The sequence below is a fragment of the Diadema antillarum genome, unplaced genomic scaffold (assembly GCF_040938485.1).
Source record: "Diadema antillarum isolate AM-2024a unplaced genomic scaffold, OU_Dant_1.0 seq00000407_RagTag, whole genome shotgun sequence".
Classification (NCBI taxonomy): domain Eukaryota; kingdom Metazoa; phylum Echinodermata; class Echinoidea; order Diadematoida; family Diadematidae; genus Diadema; species Diadema antillarum.
Window position 1 is genome coordinate 151,103 of NW_027271395.1, and position 22,449 is coordinate 173,551.

General features: G+C 39.3%; 2 protein-coding genes across 2 annotated transcripts; one reads left to right on the forward strand and one right to left on the reverse strand.

Moving 5' to 3' along the window:
* Window positions 1-8,318: 8,318 nt before the first annotated feature.
* Window positions 8,319-11,490, reverse strand: LOC139732247 (uncharacterized). The gene is made up of 3 exons (XM_071643122.1): window positions 11,486-11,490; window positions 9,288-9,445; window positions 8,319-8,476 (listed from the first exon to the last, which is right to left on the reverse strand). Exons 1-3 carry the CDS (start codon window positions 11,488-11,490, stop codon window positions 8,328-8,330), a joined length of 312 nt encoding a protein of 103 aa, XP_071499223.1. The 3' UTR covers window positions 8,319-8,327.
* On the forward strand, window positions 11,350-22,234 carry LOC139732248 (allantoinase, mitochondrial-like). The gene is made up of 10 exons (XM_071643123.1): window positions 11,350-11,388; window positions 14,176-14,338; window positions 15,484-15,635; window positions 15,940-16,054; window positions 17,013-17,159; window positions 18,077-18,231; window positions 18,744-18,930; window positions 19,437-19,575; window positions 20,907-21,079; window positions 22,034-22,234. Exons 2-10 carry the CDS (start codon window positions 14,198-14,200, stop codon window positions 22,232-22,234), a joined length of 1,410 nt encoding a protein of 469 aa, XP_071499224.1. The 5' UTR covers window positions 11,350-11,388; window positions 14,176-14,197.
* The last annotated feature ends 215 nt before the right edge of the window (window positions 22,235-22,449 follow it).

The following is a 22,449-nucleotide window of genomic DNA, read 5'->3' on the forward strand; positions in this document are numbered from 1 at the left end:
CCCCAAAAAAAAAAAAAAAAAAATGTTAACTCAGATACAGTGTATATCTCGGTATACTAGGAACATGCTTTTACTTGCATTAGCTAAAAATAATAATTTCGCCGAATTTCTTATAGAACATACACACACACACACACACACACAAATATTGTGAGGGTCCGACACCATCAACTCGCTCATTAAAATATTCAGAAGGACTGGTCAAATAATGTTCTAAAAAAGGGCGGAGATCAATGTCGTATATCTTTCTTATTTCTTTTCTGATTTTTGTCATTATTTTTGCATCATTCTGTAAGGAATATCTTTCTCTTTCGTTTGAAGTTTATTAGTGTTTGAGGTGGATTTCATTTTTAACATTGTGTAACTGTTTTTACGGAAAACCAGAACCCAAATACAAGTATAAATTGAATAATGTGACTTGAGTGAAAGCAGCAATCATTAGAAGAACACAATATCAGTGAAAGTTTGAGGAAAATTGGACAATCGATTAAAAAATGCTTTTTTTCCCTTTTTTTTTTTAAGTTTCGGCACCGGCGTCACTGGATAAGAAGACTTCATAGTACAGTATGTCCCAGAAAAAAATTACAACGGCACCCTCCGCACCAATAAGTTTAAAAATAGATAATCAATCCAAATATACTTTCAGGGTGTGAAACTTATTACCCACGTTTTACAGAAAACCCCATTCGATTTGCTTCAGCGGTCGAAAAGAAATTACAGGATTTTTGTAGAGCATGTCAGGAATCGGTTCCCTCCAAGTTCTGTCCATTGTGTTCACACATGAATATGCAGTTCCAAGAGCATGGAAGTGCTAAACTGGGAAGAATCAGACTCACGGACCTGCTTTAATTGTAACAATCCACATTTCACCACTGTGAACACTTAACAAAACTAAATGGAGTTTTCTGCAAAACAACGCTAAAATGTTTTATTTCAAGACCCTGAAACAGCATGCAGACAGTTTAATCATATAAGAAGTTATCAATGCAAAAATCCGGTTGTATTTTTTTGACAGTACTGTATACTGTTCATGTCTTGTTTTGTTCATGTAATGATAATATTATTGGCAAAATGTTCATCCACGAACTACACGCCAATAGGCCTAAATCGAAACGGCAACTGCACTCGTTATTATGTGGACAATAATGTAAAGAAAATATACAGAGAATTCCACAAAAATTTAATGTTTCATTTCATCGAATTGTTACTGACATAAATTGGGGTAATGGCATTCCCCTGCTTCTCGAAAGAGGAAAGTCAAGTGCTCTTTCATTAGGCTATACATTATTATCATAATGATAACCAGACGATCAGTGTCACTGAGAACGGACCTTAGTTGAAGCGGTTAATAAGGAAGTCAAATCTTCACCTTTTTTTTTTCCACGGAACACTGATAATCGGACTGACTACATTATGCAAATTAGGTTGAGGACTTTGATGTTGTTATGGTCTTGCACGACATACCCCTCAATCTCTAATACACAAGTCTTCGAATATTTCCATTTTCAACATGAAATGTAAGGAAAAACTGACGTATCAGTTTTGCGTTGCGTTGCACAAACCTATCATATTATGATGGCATCTTCTTTCTTCATTTTCTTTTTTTTTTTTGAGGGGCCAGGTCACATTTTGGCCTTTATAATAATTTGCATTATTTTCAGCAAGTCAGTTCATCAACTCACGAGTGCATAATGTGCAATTTGATGGTGAAGGTGAATTTGGCGAACGTCCAGGTCTACAAAACCTGTTGGATAAGTCAGCATAAGCATTTGCTTTAATAAACAAACATATCGATAATCTATCGCTGTGATTATGAGGCTTAAACAATGAAACAGGTAATCATATATCAATTATAATGATAAGTTGTGATAACTTGTTATTGTTAGAATAATTATATTTTATTCGAACAATAAGGCTTGCGAGCTTGCGAGTGCAAAGTTCTTTCCTTTCTATCTATGATCATATTCTAATATTAATGTTTGTTCTTCGCTATCGGTTGCGTTAATCTTTGACCACCTCTTACTGTTTGCAACGTAAGCAAACAGATTCGAGATGGGCACTGCATGTAGATAAAAACAATTCCGCAATCATCGATAACGAGCCTCTGAAATAAGTTGTAGGCCTGTTCCGCAGAAGTCGACAGAGCAGAAAGCAGCAACAATGAATTCGTTCTATGTTGTATCGACGGTGATCGTCTTGTGTCTGGTTTCCGACGTTTACGGAGCCCCTCATGAGCGACGACAGGCCGAATCTGCGTCAATTCCAGCAGCGGTAGCCGGAAAAGTGTCGCAGCAGAACATGATGGGCGACGCTCGCGAAATCACGCCTGCTGAAGAGGACTACTACACAGTCCTAGGTGGACAACATGTGCAACAGATTGATTTGGATGACGACGTCGACATGCACGAGCCGGTGTATCAACCAAAGGTTGTCCCGCCGCAGAAAAATTCACAGATGACCCGGGATGAGGAAAAAATCGATGTCGGCATATCATTGGCAGACATGGCGAGGCTGGCCGAAGTGTATTATGGGGAAGCTGACGTTGTTGACGTCGACAACATCGAGATAGGAGTCGACTTTCTGAGGAGCATGGAGCTCGACGACAGCCTGATGCATCCCGGAGGGGCACGGCGACCCCTGTACGGACTGAAGGCGCCTTCGACCCGTCGTCGGCAGGAGATGAGTAGAGATCAGATGCACCCGTGTTTGAGCTGCGGACAGCGAAGTGTCTCCGTTCCCGCCAAACCTTCGGCAGACGAGGTCAACCAGGAACTCGACCCGGCTCTGCTGAGGAAGTACGATGACGATGACGCCTTCATCCATGCGTAAGCCGACATCGTGTCAGTACCAAAGAAGTCCTGCTTCAAGCCGTCGGGGGAAATGATTCATCGAGACGAAATGCATCCACGACCCCACTCCTAATCATCTCACCAGTCGTATTTGTCATCGCCGATTGAAATCAGAGCATCGGAAGTAAAGTTTTATGGCTATTATTGAACCATAATTGACCAACAGTCACCATGCAAAGTCACAAGATGAGAAAGTATACATACAGCAAGCCTTATTTTCTATACTTTCAGTAAGATTACGATTACTGGTTTGACTATTTTCATTATGATATAATATTGTCAAAAATAGTAATAGATAGATCTCCTTCATAAGTTTTGTGATGGAAGGTTATCAATTTTATTTTCAGAAAGGCAGATCTTTCAGTCTAGATGATTTCCCTATTTCATTTTATAATCATTTCAGGGTGTTTTTTTTTTTCAGAAGGCGGGATGGACATAGTGGTTCTCCAGCACAAAAGAAAAGAAAAGAAAAAAAAAATGTTTCTCTTGCGGAAGGTTCTGCAAATTTCATTCATTGAATTCAATTTCATTTTCATTCTCTTTATCCTGCGTTTTAGGCTGGAAAACGAAATATCCTGGCATAGTGACCACATTAAATCCGTTTATCGGGAGTGATTTTCCAACGTGGTTCCAACATTGTACTATTGAACTGCGTCAATTTTGTAATGCTCTTATTATAATATAGATAATAATAGACAGTTACTCACAAATATCAGAAAGTGAAGAATACGAACTAAGAAATTTTCCAAAGAGCTTCCGTACATTATTTTGCATTTCTTTCACCTCGCGTTTGTTCTGTTTCTGTTTTCTTTGATGATCATTCAATCTATAACATTCCCAAAACACATACACACACAAATTAAAAAACAAGCAAAAAAAAAAAAACAAAACAAAACAAAACAAAACAAAAAAAGAACTCGAAGGACATAACCAATTTAAGAGAATCTGACCGTGTTCGATCCTCTTGTTTTTCACATCACCGTCACAATTTTACATTACCGTCTGAAAGTGTCTGTTATTGATGACATATTTGACATCCACATACCGGTAGTTCATTTCCTGAATAAATCAGACTACATGTATGTGGTGATTTCTCATTTGTATACTGTATGTTTAGCTATTTACCTAATTGATTTGGTTATGAACATGAATAACTCTAGAAGTATTCATGGTTAAGAATATCCTATATTGATTACGATGCATACTTATCCATAAATAGGTATTATTACGCAATGAATCACAGTGGATATAGGAACGCAGTGATTTAAAAACATGCCCGTGACATGATAAGCAATATCTCAAGTGTAAAGTTACGCCGTTATATACCGTCATCGTTGCGTGAAAAACAAGGCTCTTAATTTTAATGGAACACCAAATCATGCATAAAAATTCTGAACAACAATGATCACTGCATGAGGGGTAGGCCTATTAGATTTCGATAAGGCGTGCCCTCTAAATCGTTTTCATTATTCGTATACCCCACTATATCTTGAATTGGCCACATTTTTATTTTTCGTTGACACAACAATTATGATTATGTTTCTTGGTTACCTCTCCTTATATCATTGTTGCATGCTACAAGGGAAAACGATTTGCGCTATATTCAGATGATAAAAAAGTCAATGTATGTTTTATAATTCAAATCTGTATACTAATTAGTTTGTAAAATCTTTACCCTAAGAATCTAAACATTAATATACATTGTCATGTACTTAGCTTGTGGGCCTCGCGCTAACGGAGCTTGCTAAATCACTCTCTACACGGTGCCCTGTCTCTCGCAATGGTCATTGAAATCTATATAGTTTCGAATTACGCGAGCTATCTTTTTTTTTCACGAAGATTCAAGCAATCAGAAGCCATCATTCCAAACTAGATTCATTGGTCCTCATACAATCGCCTGAGGCATAATAAATTGAGTTACAGTTCGTTATTCCGAAGGTTCGTTAATCTGAAAGTTCTTTAGTCCGAAGGTTTGTTATTCCGAAGGTTCATTAATCCGAAAATGAAATAAGGGTCGAAATTCCGAAGGTTCGTTAATCCGAAAATGACACAAAGCTCGTTATTCCGAAGGTTCGTTACGGACCCTATTTCATTTCGGATCAACGAACCTTAGGAATAACGCCACAAATGTTGAGATGAACGAACCCTTTTTTCATTTTCGGATTAACGAACCTCATAGGTATATGGAATTTGCGAGTTTCAGATTAACGAACCTTCGGTATAACGAACCTTCGGAATAGCGAACCTTCGGAATAACGAACAGCACCCAATAGATATATTGTGGTATTAATGAGCGAAAACATTCATTTGAAGTTTTTCTCCCTAGATCAGTGGTTAGTTGTTCTATCGCTTGGACTATTCACCATATTCTATCAAAGTCTTAAAAAAAACAAAATACAAACTTGTAAAACGTGAATTGAACCAATGAACTTCCAACAACAGTGGGAATTAATTCCGTATATGAATTTGACCGAGTACAAAACACATGCAATGCAAACTATTGTACATTCCTTCAAAGTTCTTCTACTGCTGTACTCGAAAATGTTCTCTTTCTCATCGTGCCGAGTATTAAAACTGCAGTTTATTTGCACATGTATCTCGTTGTTTGCTCTATATCAGGTCAGCTTACATATTTTTTTTTCTTCTTTACTACTGGACATACATGTTGATACACGAAGTATAATGTCATTTGCCCGCGCACATAAAAATGCACTCACACTCACATGTATATGATATGTATATATGTATAATACGTATGTGTATATGTATATATATGTATATGTTTATGTATATGTATACATAATATAATTACATCTATACATGTATATACATCGTATATAATTTGTTACTCCCATTCATAGTACATATACATGACTCAAAACAAAGAGAACACTGTCCATCCAGTATATCAACACACAGCGAGGAGTTGGATATCCCAAGAATGCATCGGTAATAAATGTTCACTGATTTTTTTTTCTTCAACTGAATGACCTGATATTGCTTAAACAAGATTATTAATGTATCAATCCATGTTCTATTCAAGAACACCGTGTTCTACCATATCTAGACTTAGTGGTGAATGTATGTTACGTGGACTGACAAAAATGTGACAGCTAGGTCACATTATGGTATACAAGCACACCTTATGTGACCATCTGTCTATACATTCAATTTCTCTCTTGCCACAAAAAGCATGTTTCTGTCTCCCGCTTGGGGTTTTTGTCAACAGGTTTGATTTTATAGAATAAAATGAACAATACATACACAGACACAGATGATGCATATATACATTTGGGTGTGTCTAGTATACTGTATTATAAACTAGGTATAAATATGTTATACATAATGTACATAATGTATAACTTATAACATAATACACATGTATATGTGTATATATATATATATATATATATATATATATATACACACATTTATGTGTTAGTGTATATGGCATACTAGCAATTTCAATTTTCTTTACTCTTGATGTCATGACCACAGAAATTCTACAGATACTGTATGATCACTGGAATTATCTGTTGACTTTGATCAAATACAGTGAAATCCTTTTTTTTAAAAGCACACTTTGTAAAGCTTTAGTATAACAAAATATTTTTATTCTCCAGTTTACACTTTTCTTAGCATTTCATTGTTTATCAAGCACTGCTCAATAAAATTTCCAAATCGTTAGGAGAAGTAACTTTTTATTAATGAATTTGTTTTATGAAATTTTCACAGAACTGCGTTTACGTCAGAACATGATGTAATACACTACAGGCAACTTCAGTTATCCAAATGACGAAGTCCACGGGACCGGCAGTTTTCTTTTGATACATCGAAATTTTATTTACTACAGACAAACAAACAGGAGCATATAAAAATACAATATATGAATTCAAATTTTGGGACCTAAATTTTCACTTCATTGTGACAAAATTCCATTATTACGGGAGTGCACTGTACAAGAAACAGAATATTCATAACATTATGAGATAGGTTGCATTTGATTGTTCAACAATAATTGTATGGCACAATATGTGCAATACACTTGGTTGATACTGCTTGCTGACTATTACTAGTCACCTGGGCGGGGCGAGCCACGAGAGGTTGGCATCATTCGCCTTTTTCTTGTGTGGGTTGGTAGGAGGACCACTTCACCGGGTTAGCACCCCCTGCTCTTTGCAATGAATGAATAAAGTAGGATCATTTACGGGCGTGAGTCATGGTTAACTCACACACGGGAACTCCATTTAATGTCCTATCCAAGGGACAGCTTTGCCCCTTACTGGAGGGGATGAAATGCTTAATACACACAACATTGCACAGTGAAACTTGGGAATCAGACCTGGGTCCTTTGGATCTGGAGGCAGATGCGCTACTGAGCCAAATCACCTCCCATCAAAGGTCGCATTGACATCTCATGACTTTACCAAGAATCCTTGCACAAGTGGGTCCATCAATGCTGTAAATACCTTTTCTTTGCTGTAATGTAACAGCAGGTGTAAATGTTGTCTTCTTTGTCATACACTATTGTAGACTATCTGCTCTCTACAGGCATAATACTCCTCTGTGCAATTATATTTCACTGATGCCATTAGCCAAGGTAGAATTGTTCTAGGTAAAGGACTCTTTTAATGCTACTCTTAATCACCAAAGCAGATGCGAGACCTAAAATACTCGCATCAAGTCTCGTGATGTAGCGATCATGAGTACCTGTCAGCCTGGAGAATTTGCTCTCAGCTGATCATTTTCCCTCTTCAGAACTTTGCATTCATGAATTGCAACTTTCTGTAGCTAGTGGGGAGAAATCTGTCCAGACCGTCTTTCTTCAGGTCAACAGGTTCTCAGGAGCGGAAAATCACTTTACCTGATGCAAACAGTGAGGTTTAGCAATGGTTAGGCAAGTAAAGACGTCATAAAAAGAGTCTTGGATGTCGACTAATGTGAAATGTAACTCCACTTGGCAGGGATGCCAAGTTAAAAAAAATGTTATGAGTGAGATTTGCATGACTCGGCATCGCTCGGCATCTCGGCGCGCGAATGAACGCGCAAGCGAGGATGTAGGAGGGGTTTTTCCCCCTGTGGCCTCCCACGGTAGGGAGCTTTTTCAATTTTTAGCCCTTAATGGTGTGATCAGGTGCATACTTAAGTGATCATTTTTTACTTATTTTGAAAGACGTAAGGGAAGTATACCTTCAAATGCAACTATCACTTTAATCTTTTGAGCTAAGCTCCCTATCATAGGCTCAAGTTGCAGACTCCGCCCAATGCGTGAGAAAAATGGGTGCCATGCATGAGATCGTGAGACAGACCCTAAATGCTTGAGTCTCACGCATTCTGCGTGAGACTTGGTAGCTCTGACTTGGTCCACTTTTTGAGATACTTGTGCATAATCTAGTACAGCGCATGTTAGACCAAGTACTAGTTATGATGTTCAAGTGAAATACATGCATAAGAGGAAATTCAGCTGGTGAGTTGGTGTCATGAAGGAGTTGCCTCAGGGTTTCTGTCCCCTATTGCCTGGGCCGTGAGGTCTGTGAGAGTGCTCTGGAGGGCTAGCTGGCAGTCAGGGAAGTCTGGCTGTATGGACAGAGCTGCCTGGAAGTCTGCCATGCCAAGCTGAAAACGACCTGTTTATAACAGAAAAAAAAAAACAACAACAACACAGAGAATATACATACAGGGCTCTTTAATACCTATACAAATGTATCTGCAAAACAGCATCTTAAAACCAATGACAGAGGGCATACAACCTGTATATCATTCCATGGACAATCATAAATGCTGGTGGGATAGACACAGAAACAACTTTATTCATAACATAAAAGAAAATCAATATTTTGAATTCTTTACTCCTAAAAAGGATTCATAAAACTGGATTTCAACAATGCTGGGAGGAAATTCCCTTCATCATTTCTCAGACATTTGTATAATAGCAGCCATATGTCATAACCTTCTCCAGTTTTTCCACTCTAACAACCGAAAAGCTTAGAACTGCAACCCCCCTCCCCCATTCCCAATTTGTGCAGCATATCCAAGAAATGGTCAAGAAATAGCAGCTCTCTGTTCTCCATATTTTGATCCCAAAAAAATGAGTGCGTGCATACAAGTGTGTGTGCGTGTGTATATGTGTGTGTCACACTGTGGCACCAATTCTTCTAAATTTGGAATTTAAACAGACAATTCCTTTGGGGAATCCTTAGAGCTGAGTGACCTTGTTGCTTTAATGTATGGTGATTCAATACATGTAGGGCCTACTTGTTTTATAAATTGATCATAAATTGTTTGTTCTGAAATCTCTAACAGTCAAGTCAGTATAAAATCTGTGGAAGAACAAGCTCTTTTCTCTTTGAAACTGGCCATGACACTCACAAAACGAAGATTACCACATACAACAGTAACTAAGGTGACCATAAAACACCACATTAACTGTCTGCTCACCTAGTCTGTAGTGAATTTGTCCACGGTTGTATAGTGCCACTGCAAAGTCTGCTTTGTAGTGTAAGGCAAGGGTGTAGTCATCTACAGCTTCGTCAAAGTCTACCCTCTGATATTTGATCTGGCCCCGGTTATTCAGTGCTGTGGCAAGCTTCAGGAATCTGTAAAGGTGGTGGGGGGGGGGGGGGGGGCGGGACAGGGAAGATACGTATTGGTGAGACAAAGAATCCACACATCTCAGAGAACTCATTTTGCTTTATCTGTTATAGCTGGTGCACATGGAATCATTCTTGTGATTGCATGTCGATATGAATGGTATGAGCACTCAGTACCATGGCATTTTCTCCTGTGATAATTGCTCCCATGAAATATAATGCATGAGCACTATAAGCAAAAACATAAATTTTACCAACAAACATAACCCTTACCCACATCCTAATCCTCACATCAAACGAAACCTAAAACCCTAACCCTAACCCCAAGTCCTTGGAGAAAATAAGAAATATTAAATTGTTGCAGGAGTAAATGTTGTATGTGTCACCAAGCATTCCCATACCTCAGACCTTTGAAGAGCCAAGTAAATAGAAAATGAAGAATATTCCAGTAATTTGATCTACAGAATAGATAGAAAGTTACCGGTATATTCTTTATTTCCCGTTTGTAACAATTAATTTTTTATATGAAACCTTCGACAATGGCTATTTTTTCCTATCCTGGGAAATCAAAAGTAATGCATCGGCCTATAGTATTAAAGTTCATCCCTGAAAAGAACAACATCTATGTTTGTTTGTTTGTTTTTTGTTTTTTTGTTTTTTACTCATGCTATGGAGAAAACATGGGGGATAAAAGCTATGACTGTATTCCAGACTGGGCAAAAAATACATGATGTACTGATAATAACTCTGGAAAGCAGGCTAGTAGTACAAGTGATAAGTCAGACAAAAACTACAGGCTACAGCTTATTTTGCTGATGTTAAAGTCATTATCGAACTGAAAATAGAAAAATATCCAAAGTGCACTACAATGTACAAGTTTATAGATCTTAGTTCCAACATGGTATGAATTGTTCAAAACTGGTCATGACTTAACTGCAACCAGCCCCAACGCTATGCAGTATAACTGTGTATATAAAGGAGCGCCCGGGGGTTTATAGTCATGACTGTGTTTTTCAACGAAAAAGGGTTTGAATTACAAAGTGCTTTTAACCTTGATGCATATATGCATGATGCCAATGATGGGTTTATGAATTTAACTTTATATCAACACTTATTTTCTCAGGATCATGAAATTATATTGACAAGAAAACTACTTGCAAATTATTTTCATTAGACATAGACAAGTGTAAGCATCAGTGATAATATGGTTTCATGACAAACCAAATAAATTACCTAACATATTACACAAATCAAGGGCGGGGTGAAATTGTGGCATGTGGCTCGATGCGATGATAATCAACCTCGGATCGCGCGGCCTACCGCCGTACTGTTACTGACCTTTACTGTAGTGTATACATCTATACCGTTCTGTACACATGTATTGTAGAATGAAGATAAGACATTACATATTAATTATTCTGAATCCTATGTTTTAGATAATTTTCTGCCAGAGAGAAACCTAAACAAATGTCTTGGGCCGAGTTAGCAGCACGGCGGCAGGTCATTATATTCCGCCACCGCACCCCAGCCAGGCACCCTTAAAATAAAGGATGGGATAACAAGAAAATAAGTATTTGGGACTGATATAGGATGAAAAGGTAAAGTTTTACGCACATTTCATCATTTGGCAATTGTCCGTTCTGTAAATACCGGATCGAAGAATCAACAAATTCTGAGTATTGCACTTCCGCGTCTTTGAAGTTCTTATCTCTGAATAACATCTCTCCATGTTCAAAAGGCTGAAAATCCATGATACCGGAACTTCCTTTGGTGTTGACATTCGCACAACGAGAATCATCGGCCTCAACTTCTCGGTACGTTACGATCTTTGCTAGCACAAATAGCAGCTGCTGTATGCATACATGCGCCGCATGCAGCATGAATTTAATACATCCATTCCACAGCCCGCACTTTCAAAGCACAGATCAGCCTGAACGCTTGTATTTCTGGTGAGTTGTCGATTATATTTCAGCATTCGCTGAACAAGGACATCGCCTCACTCATTAATGAAAAGCCGAAAAGTGTACTAGTGTACTTTCGCATCACCTCATGGTGGCTTTAGGAAGTCATTTTAACGGCCTACAGTGAACATTGTGTGCATTCATCATAGCGACGTGATTGTTTTTATTTCAAGGTTCTCTGAATGATCCCACACGTTCATCGTGTCGCGCGGGCCGACAGCGCCCCGGCGGCGCGGTGTTAGCATTGCGTTTCGTGCTTGTAGCAGCAGCAGAGCAGCAGCAGTGTCAACAAAACCGAAGGTGAATAGGCGCACGCAGTAGAGTGGAGAGTGTGTTTGTTTCGAAGAATCACTCGTGCTCGACCGATTTATACACGTGATTATGCACTGTGCAGTGTAAGCAGGGAGGTTGGAAGAGAAGTACCTGTACAGTGCTGTATTAATTACTCGTAATGCAACATACCGCTGCTGGATGTAGACCCTACAAAAAGTATTGGAGTTCTATTTCTGTCTACTACTAGGTCTACAATAGCCCCGGAGACCCGCCGCGGCGGGGTCCTGGCGGCTACCCCGCAGTTTCGTTCAAGTGAGAATCACGAACAACTCCCTATTGCCACATATACGGCAACTTCACAAATAAACCATGGCTAAATGTTCATCATAAACACAGTGACAATATAAAATGAAATATACACTACCCCATTGCCTTGGTCCTTCTCACCAATTTATGTGGAAACTGCATAATTTTCCACATTTTTTAGGAGTAGGCGGTCTGCCCTAGTGGAGAGCTTTGCTGCTATTTTGAACGTGTATATCCATCAGTACGCATCTACGCATGCGTAAACAATGACGTCAACGTTACGGACGCAGAAGGATATGAATAATGCATCATCGCACGGTGAATATGCATCATGTAGCGAGTAATACAGCTGTCAATGCACTGCACTGAATGCATTGTGTGCGCATGTGCAAGTGATTGTGAGTTTTAGTGAGCATCGGTGAGCTGAAGATATTTGCCTTATAAGACAGCATTTTCTGCATCATAAGCAATGAAATGCATCAAACAGTCGCCGATGTGAATCATTTAGGTTTAGTCGACCCATGTAAGTATTCCCAGTAGTTTTTGTTGAAAAATTAAGGAAATACAGCGCCGGAACGGCACCCGTTTGGTACAACATTAAAATATCGATGCCAAAACGGCGCAGCCCCAACACTGTACGTTGTACGTTGGGGCTGCTGGTCGCAGTTAGGTCTACAACTACAAGGTTGCATAGCAGGTACCGTAATCATCGATCTGGATTGTGGATCTACATATATTTACAGCATGGTGACGACAACTGCATGTGGAGTGAACTGAGTGAATTTCTCCCCCTTTAACATGTTTCATTTTCACCTTTTCCTGCATTTGCAAATTCACATGTTTTTTTCGTGGACAATCTGCACACTCCACCAGGCGCCAGATCTTATTATTTGGATGACAGCTAGTCCCCCCCCCCAAATATTAAAAAGATGTTTTGCTGCCTCTCTGCTTTGTGGAGACTACCAGTAGGCCCTATGATCGTTATCGATATTCTTTTCATAGAGGGTAGTAGATATATATTGTTGGCCCCTGTGGAATGAATGTCGCACCGATAAATATAGGACCGTAAAGTGCACAATTGCCAAATGATTAAAGTACCGATATTGGTTTATTCTTGGGGAAATTTTACTAGCCTACACTATCAAAATTTAAAAAAAACGACAACAACACACACACACACACACACACACACACACACAAACAAACAAATCAGAGGACTACAAAATATGAATTATATAAATGAGGAATTTTCCTCCTGGCCAATTTCCCTCATGGCCAATTTTCCTCATGGCAAAGATAGAGGGAAAGAAAGGGAGTGGGAGACCCGGAGAGAACTTCACATATTTGCACTTTCCTAGCGTAATGAAAGAGCACTTTACTTGCCTCTGTTAGAAAGCAGGGAAAATGTAATAATACAATCTTGTACTGACTGAAAGTGAAATTTTCATGAAAAATTACATTTTATGGAATTGTTGTCATATTTCCTTTGTTGTTGTCCATGCATGACATCATAAACTGTTACTTTAATAGTCTTCTTAAATCTTAATCTTATCCAGTGATGACAGCACCAAGTTCTTAGAGTACCTGTACTTTTAAATATAAATTGTTCAATTTTCCTCATAACTTTCACTGATGAGTTCTACCAATAATAAAATAGTAAGAGATTGCTGCTTTCACTCACTGTAACCTACAATGTACATTTGAGTTTTGCTTGAATACACATTATATCACAGACATGACATTTCAGACTGTCTCATTGTACACTCTGTATGTTCTTGCTTTGCCTTGACAAAAAAAAAGAAGTGCTCAGTCAATCACAAAAAAAATAAAAGAAAAAAGGTAACAGCAATACATGTTAAAACACTACACACATGTGATCTTGCTATGAATTGCAAAGAGGTCACAGTTCAAAACAGACAAGTATGTAATGTCATTACATTTCCCAATCAGGCAGCCATGACCACTTACATTTTAAAACATCCCATAATGTCACAGGTATCACATTTTGATCAGATTAAGAATGAAAGAAAGAAAAGAAAACACACACACAAACACAAACCTGATATTCAATACAACTGAACCTTTAGTACGGTAGCATTGAGGTATCTACATGTAGTAGTATCAAGGTATTACGAGCACTTTCTGGAGTTCATTTCGGATATCTACCTTTAACTTTCTTCCATGTCAATATTATAGTGTGCAATCACGCTAGACTACGATGGCCAGTATTCGTGTCAGGAGTCGTAGGGTTCTGCTTCCAGGAGGGAAGGAATGTCCAGCAGTAGTGGAGATCAAGAATGGAGTAATAGCGGCTATCCATCGGCAAAATTTAGACCAAGTGTCATGGGATCCACTTACGGTGAGTCTGAAAATGCAGTACTGGGCCCCGTTGCTAGAAACTTTGCGTTTAAACGCAACTTGCAACTGATTGTCACTGGCCAATCAAAATCATTGTTGCATGCATGTCTTCTTAATAGGGCAGACCCTGAGCCAATCAGAATGGTTGTTTCAAAATTAGCAATTATTTGCAATTGATTGCAACTTTCTTGCAACGGGGCCCTGTACTGGTACCGGTAAGTGTGAAAGTGACATTGTTCCCACAAAGAATCCATATTATTAGCAGTAAAAGGAAGGAAGAAACAATTTTCTTTTGAGAGAGGTTTTATTATGGCCTAGACACTCAACTCAAATGTATTTGTAGGGAAAGTGGAGTTTCCTCAGTCGGTTCTTGTCACTGTCATAGTAATTCTACATTTTGAACAAGATAAACCCAATCTTCATACAGAAATGCCATGTGAGTAATACCATTGACAAAATACTGTGTGTAATGTAAATGTGAGTTTGGACTGCTGCTCTGTACTTGTGTTGCACAAGTGTGGGTTATTAAATTGTTTTTTTGGAGTAAGTGTCTAAAACTGCAAAGCAATAATTACCGGTACTCAAGTGCCTGGAATTACACCAGATATAAAGGTACCAGGTAAATGTTGAACTATCCAATATTGAAAATATTGGTGAATCAAATGGGTAGGCTATAGTTGTATTTAAGGTATTCACTTATGTTATATTAGTAGAAACTAGAAGGGTAAAAAAGCGTTAAAATTCAATTGTAGAAAACTAGTATTTATATAATTTTTTCCCCCGCTAATTTATGATGCACACCCATTTTTACTTCTGGAACCAGACCCCCCCCTCCCCCCCCCCCCCCCCCCCCCCCCCCCCCCCCCCGATAGTTGTTGGGGTAGTTGTCTTGAGGGGCAGTGGTCCTGGAGGGACATTGGTGTGGGGTTAGTTGTCCAGGGTTGATTGTCCGGAGGGTAATTGTTCATTGGATAGTTGTCCTAATAGGATCAAATGTTATTATTATAGTTTATATTAGAGAGCTGCTTTGTTGATTTAAAAAAAGCAAAGGGAAAAGATCAGATTGCATAGGCCTCCTTGGGTCAGTTTAATTTCTAACATCATCTGTTCTCCTCATCTGTCATGAAAATGGTGCTAATCTGAAAGGACCTTGATGCTGGCGAGAAACTGGTCATGCCAGGAGTGGTGGACAGCCATGTCCATGTCAACGAGCCTGGCCGCACCCAGTGGGAGGGCTACCAGACAGCCACCAGGGCAGCAGCAGCGGGCGGGGTGACAACCATCGTGGACATGCCTCTGTGAGTGTCACTTAGGGCATGATCAAATCAAAAGAACAAAAGGACAATGTACACAATAAATGCATAATGAATATTAGCTGTCCCACACAACAATGAAACTTAATGGCAATGAATCTGTTATTAAACTAAGAAGAACTCTGAAGGTCATGTGTCTAGGAATATGTAATGGGGAAACATGGAAATAGTCTGCTTTAGTGCTATGGCAAGAATATGCATGTGAATGTGCATGTCAGTCCTGATCTATATTATGTGAGAACACTATGCAATCCATTGAAAATTCAACATATCGTGTATTTCCATCCAGGAACTGCATTCCACCGACCACAACACTGGAAGCGTTTCATCTGAAGATGTCGCACGCCAAGACTTCCTGCCACGTGGATGTAGCTTTCTGGGGTGGAGTCGTGCCAAAGAATCAGGTAAACACCATATGATGATTATAATGGTATTGATTACTGCCATTTCAAATGACTGCTGCTGCTGGTGTCACTGCATCTGCTACAAGGGAACCTTGTTATGATGAGGACCTAAAAAGTTGACAATCACCTTGATGTATCGGGTGTCTCACTTTATCAGGGTACAAAGACAAAGAAATAGAAAAAAGTCGGAACCTGCAAAAGCACCTTGTTATTCAAGAGAGGAATTTGTTTTATCCAACCTCTTTGTAACGAGGTTCCACTGTACCAGTGATGCCGATAATGCTAACAGTATAACTGCTATTTCCTTTTCGCTCTGCCCTTGTTAGTGGCTTTCTGTTTTGCACACAACATTGATGTGGCTTTCTTTGTGGGTTTTTTTTTTGTTTTCGCTGTTTTGAGATGATGGTCCTGAGGAAAAGAAAAATGAAATTCAACTCCATGTTCAAATTGATTGTTTTAGACGGATCGGAATGAGACATCTAATGGAAGTTAAGCAAATATTTTTAGTTTTCCTGAGTCTAGAGCTTTCATGGCAAAATGGCATAGCAAACTTACTGTGAAGTAACGAAAATCACACTCTAGTGTCAATATTTTTCTGGCAATATTCTCATGTGGCTTGTGACACAGTTCTCAAGCAACTGTGTACAAGCTGTTATTTTCACGTACAGATATTTTCATGAATGAGGAGATCACAGACATTTTCGAGAGATGTTGTTTTAGCGAATTGACACTGACGCTGTTGAAAATGCACTTTTACATTTAATAGCGCATGGTGACCCTTATTTTCGCGAGTTGTTATATTTGAGACCCAACTGTAATTCATGATATTCATGAAAATTAAACCCTTGCGAAAATAACAGCTTATACAGTATGTGATGTCGAGATTTTTGATGTGCAATGTTAACAACTGTATCACATCAGTGTCCTCATGTCCACTCTTCCCTCCCCCATCCCACAGTTGGAGTTGCGCCCCATGATTCGGGCGGGTATCGCCGGATTCAAGTGCTTCCTGATTCACAGCGGTGTGGACGAGTTCCCCCATGTCACTGAGCAGGATCTTCACCAGGCCTTGCAGCAGCTGCAAGGCACAAACAGTGTTCTCCTGGTGAGTTATGCAAGAGAAAGTGACATGTAAATGTGTTATAACCAGAAATATTGTCCGCATGAAATTTTCGCAAATCGGAGTCAACGGCCTTTTTTGCACCATGAAATTTTTTTTAAAATTGCCACTGACGTTCATTGCATAAATGGTGTAGATAACTTTTATGGCATTTTGATTTCGCAAAGATTTCATGCATGTGAACATTTCTGGTTTCACAGTACAAACTTGTAGATAGATATTAAGTATCTATATAGTAGATATATGGATAGATGGATGGATGGATAGATAACTGTAGATGGAGAGACAGATTTAAGATGAATGAAGAGATAAATAAAATAGATATAAAATGGATAGAAGTGTAGATGTATAATAAATAGAAATGGAAGGATAGATAGGTAGATCAGGAGTTAAATTGAATGTAATACAATAATGAATATTGAAAGACTGGCATTGATAGAGAGAGAGAGAGAGAGAGAGAGAGAGAGAGGAAGAGGTATGTTATAGACTTTGATACAGTTCTTGTGTCATATATTATCAAACCTGTCATAGTCTGAATGGATTTTCATTATTAAAACAGTGTTCTTTTGCTGTGTATGTATTGCATTTTGCATTGTGCGACACTCCAATATTGTTCTAAAGCCATGTTTTGCCAGATATCGTAGGTTAAAAGAATTTATTTTGTTAATTGTTGGTCTGCAAGAGCATTAATTTCTCTTTTTCAGCTGAACAGCCTCAAGTGCAGGAGATTCAATATTCTTGTTGCAATGTAATGTATTTTGCATAATGTATACATGTAGATACTAATTTTTAGGATTTCATTGTAATGCTCCTGATCATTTGAAACTCTCAGAAAGCTGTCAATTCATAGTTGTTTTTTGTTTTTTGTTTTTGTATTTACTTTCTCCTCTGTGGTAACCAAGTTCCATGCTGAAATGGAGTTGCCCAGTGAGTCTCAGAGTGGTGGACCTGAGCAGGTGGATGCCTCGTCTGATTATCAGGATTTCTTAGCGTCAAGACCGAAAGAGATGGAGAACAATGCCATTGAACTTGTAGCCAAGATGTGCCTTCAGTATAGGTGAGAACCCTTAGGGGCATTTGATTTCATCTTCAATGTAAAACCCACTTGCACCCTTTCCCAGGGCAACTGAAAAGCAGTGTTTGGCAAGCATTATGAAAAGAATGCTTGCCTGTCAAAGTGCAATCGATGATGCACCATGGTAAAAATTTGGGCCTTTAATTGATAGGACAAAGTAAATGCATTCGTAAAGTCAAGACATACACTGTAGACTATACAGGATTTTAAAGTTTCACATTTTCATAAAAACAGGAATGCCCACATGCTGTACAATATATAGCCGTATATTCAGCAAATCTTATTGGGACTTCTTGACAATTTCATGTGTGGTAAAAGTCGTGACTATGGAGCACAGTATCATCACGTACCTTGTTCATGTACTGTGTACTGCATACCAGTACATGCATGTACAAATCTATGTTATCTTTTATCACATGAGGTCCTCTTGCTCCATAATCATCTTGTATATTCACTCGTCAATTCAAATGTGGCACTGCATGTAATTCACCCAGAGTACCCTGCCACATCGTCCACTTGTCTTCCGCTGATGCGCTCCCCATCATCCGTGATGCCCGTCGCCGTGGCGCACCCCTGACGGTGGAGACCTGTCACCATTACCTCTCCCTCAACTCGGATGACGTACCCCAGGGAGCAACCCACTTCAAATGTTGCCCGCCGATTAGGCAGAAGAACAACCAGGTAACTGACAAGTCCCACAATTTGGGAAAGGGATAATGATGATGATAATGATGATAATGAAAGGGATAGCAATGTTGCTACCTCAACAACAAAAACAAAGATGATACTAATTCACCCCAAAATAGAAATAAAGCCCTGGCTATTGTGCTTGATTTGTTTGTTTTTTTGTTGTTGTTTTTTAGGTGGTCATGGCATGAGCAAAGTGTGGTTTTAAAGTATATCTATTTTATTGTGAGAAATTCCACATGAATTTCCTGGCGTTAATTGTTATGCAATGCTAGAGCTACGTTATTTGTGAGATAAAACCAGATTTTTGTAGTTCCGTATGAATGTTTTACATAATCATGGCTCATGTATGAACTATGATTGCAGCCTTCAACAAACACATTTGTTCAATTCCACTTCCAGCTGTGTGGAAAGAGATGGCCGTCACTTGTAACAGCACATGATTCAGTTGCCATGGAAGTTGTTTCCCTTTTTCAAATTTTTTTTTCCCCCTCATCCAGGAAGTGCTGTGGCAGGCGCTGAAAGACGGAGATATCGACATGGTGGTATCGGACCACTCGCCATGCACCCCGGAACTCAAGGTGCTCGAGGAGGGGGACTTTATGAAGGCCTGGGGTGGCATATCGTCCTTGCAGTTTGGTGAGGCTTTGTGTCCAGTGCCCCCCGCCTTTTCACTCATTGCTGTAGATGTTTGCCTGCAGTTTTTCCCTCTATGTACCCATGCTCCTAGCTGTAACTTGTCAAGCTATCTGCGTTGCTTTTCATTAATCAACCCCACCCCCAGTAATGAGTAAATACACACCAAAAAACAACAACAACAAAAAAAAAAAAAAAAAAAAACGATCACAAACAAATATAAAAATCTTGGAATCAGATGAGATAGATAAAGCCACTCAAGTACAGTAGTGCATAAGAAAAGCCTTTGTGAAAGAATAGGGATTAATGAGATCCCAGATTAATAGGATTGTGTTATCCTTGCTCACTGACAGTTACCCAGTAAGCCAGTTCACAGTTCCAATCTGAGCACATGCAGTTAAAGGTCGTTGCAGACCTACTCTTGAAATGGATTTGCAACTGAGGTACCGGTATTCAAAACCTAGACAGGGCTTCATACATGACAACTATGATATGAATGAACCAGGTACAGATTGGTATTTACAGGTGAATGTGCATTCTTTTCAGCAACTTTAACAAAAGTCATTTATGCAGCACTGACATGTAAATTACCACTTCTTGCATGGCTGTTTTCAACTGCTCTTCTTCAAGACTATTCCATGTCTTGCAAAGTCTGTGTTTGCAGAGGTCATTGCAGACTAGTGCTAACTGTGAACTGGCTTGTAATGTCTGGATGTTGGAGCAGATAGTTGAAAGAAGCAAATCAGGAGGATGTGCAAATCTGTACAAAGAATGCAGTAAGGGTTAGCACAAATGTGTGGCACAGACACAGCTTGTGTCATCATTTTTGGCTACATCTGTTTTCTACGGACTTAAAGGTATGAGATGTCAGCTGTTTGTATTGTACCTCCAGCAGGTTGGTGATGTGGAGTCTTTATGCATTATTATGTTTGAGGGTGCCTGCCTGTCAGATATCTCGCTAGTGAAGAATTGTTTCCATGACCTGACTGTACGTAACCCGTTCTGTGCGAGGGACTTATGACATTGTGTACAATGCTGTGGAGTATTTTGTGCCAATTGGCTCTCAAAACTCACATAGGGTTTGTAACTGATGTTTTGTATCTCCATAGCAGTAGTGTTAATGCACCTGACTTGTTTGAGTTTAATAGCATTTTTGTGTGTGTGTCAGAAGGTTACAAGTTTGAAAGCAAAATCCTGCATTTAAAATCCCTCGGTGACTTCATTGTCCAACAAGCATTTTTTGGAACAAGATACAAACATTTTTCAAGTTTTGCAGTGAATCCATGGAGCATTACAAACATTTTTATACACGAGCCTTGATCTGTTATGAATAGGTCTTTCTCTTTTCTGGACGGGTGCCAAGAAGAACGGCATGGGGCTACAAGACATGGTCAGCTTGATGTGTGAGCGTACTGCCTTGCTGGCTGGATTGTCACACCAGAAGGGCGCCCTCAAAGTTGGCATGGACGGCGACATCGTTATCTGGGATCCAGAGTCTACGATCACAGTAAGCCTAGCTCATTGTCACCTTTCATTGCTGTGAAATGGTGGGGAGGGTGTGGGGAAATGATTGAGTTATCATTGTTGTGCATGTGATTACACCATTGAGTTGCTCTGCTCTTGGCTATGTCAAACATCTTGTTAGATTTTACAATGATCTTGGTGTTTTTCTTAGCACATCATTAATCTTGCATGGCAACATTTACATGTATGTGCAACCTGCTGTCAGACTGATTTCTGGTCCAGAATGGTATGGAAAAGTGATCATATGTTTGATGAGTTAAATGCTTGCTAACCTACTAAAATTAATGCTAAATTGTACACTCTTTTTGTTCATTTTCTTGGAAATAGCACATCTTGATAAATGTCCACGATCAATGCAGTAATTGAAGATTGCTCACTTTAAAATTGCGTTCATAATAATTTATGTACTGACTGAAACAATATACTTTCACAAGAAGTGTACAGGTACACTTCTCCTTCACCAAAATTGATATTTTATCAAATCCATCAAAGGTTCATTCCATCTGGACAGTCTTACCATCTTTTTGGGTAATTTTGATACCCCATGCTTACATACTTGCAAACTTTTATATACTTCAGCTTCCTGGCTTTTGCTTCTGCCATCCTCAATATTGACTTTTCAGAGGTTGAAATTTGAAAGCTAAATAGATTTTTGTGTATCCTTCATACTCAGGGAGGCTAGTACTTAACCCTTGTAGGACGAGTCCTGAGTATACTTGGGCAGGTGTCTATGGGAAACGCGTGTTGTAGCAAAATCAGTCTGTCCTCAATGGGTTTGCTGGAGGTGTTTACAAAATTCATGGTAATCTTAAGTCTTAAAACACAGACATCTAAGCCATCTTAGCCATCTGATATCATAAGTTTGGTATGCTGCATTTTTACCATCTGCTCCTAAATCTGGTTGCATCATTTTTTAATTTTTTTTTTCTCTCGGTAGATTCAGCCTGAGAATGTTCACCACCGCCACAAGGTGACTCCATACAGTGGGTTCACCCTACAGGGAGCAGTCCACACGACCATCGTACGAGGACAGGTTGTGTATCAGGCAGGGTCCTTCAGTGAGCAGCCCAAGGGTTCGCTGCTCCTCTGTGACGCAGACCAAAGGAGGGGCCCGCCCAGGGCCGACTCCCACCTCTGAGCCCTGCCCATTAACAGTCCAGCCCATTCAACTTACATTTACACCCACCGCAATCATCATGTCAGCAAAGCTTTGATGCTGTGCAGACACAATGGTAATTTTAGCCTAATAGAGAAAAGCAAGATGGCCATGGTCATGACGATGATATACACAAAGGTGGTTATCATAATGAAGGTGATGATGAAGACGGTGGTGACACTGATGAGCATAATGGA

Coding starts and splice junctions, on each gene's coding strand:
- LOC139732247 (XM_071643122.1), bottom strand. Junction 8,477..9,287: donor ACAAATTCACTACAGACTAG/GTGAGCAGACAG, acceptor TGTTATAAACAG/GTCGTTTTCAGCTTGGCATG.
- LOC139732248 (XM_071643123.1), top strand. CDS start 14,198: ATGGCCAGTATTCGTGTCAGGAGTCGTAGGGTTCTGCTTCCAGGAGGG. Junction 15,636..15,939: donor ACCATCGTGGACATGCCTCT/GTGAGTGTCACT, acceptor ATTTCCATCCAG/GAACTGCATTCCACCGACCA. Junction 19,576..20,906: donor CATATCGTCCTTGCAGTTTG/GTGAGGCTTTGT, acceptor TGTTATGAATAG/GTCTTTCTCTTTTCTGGACG.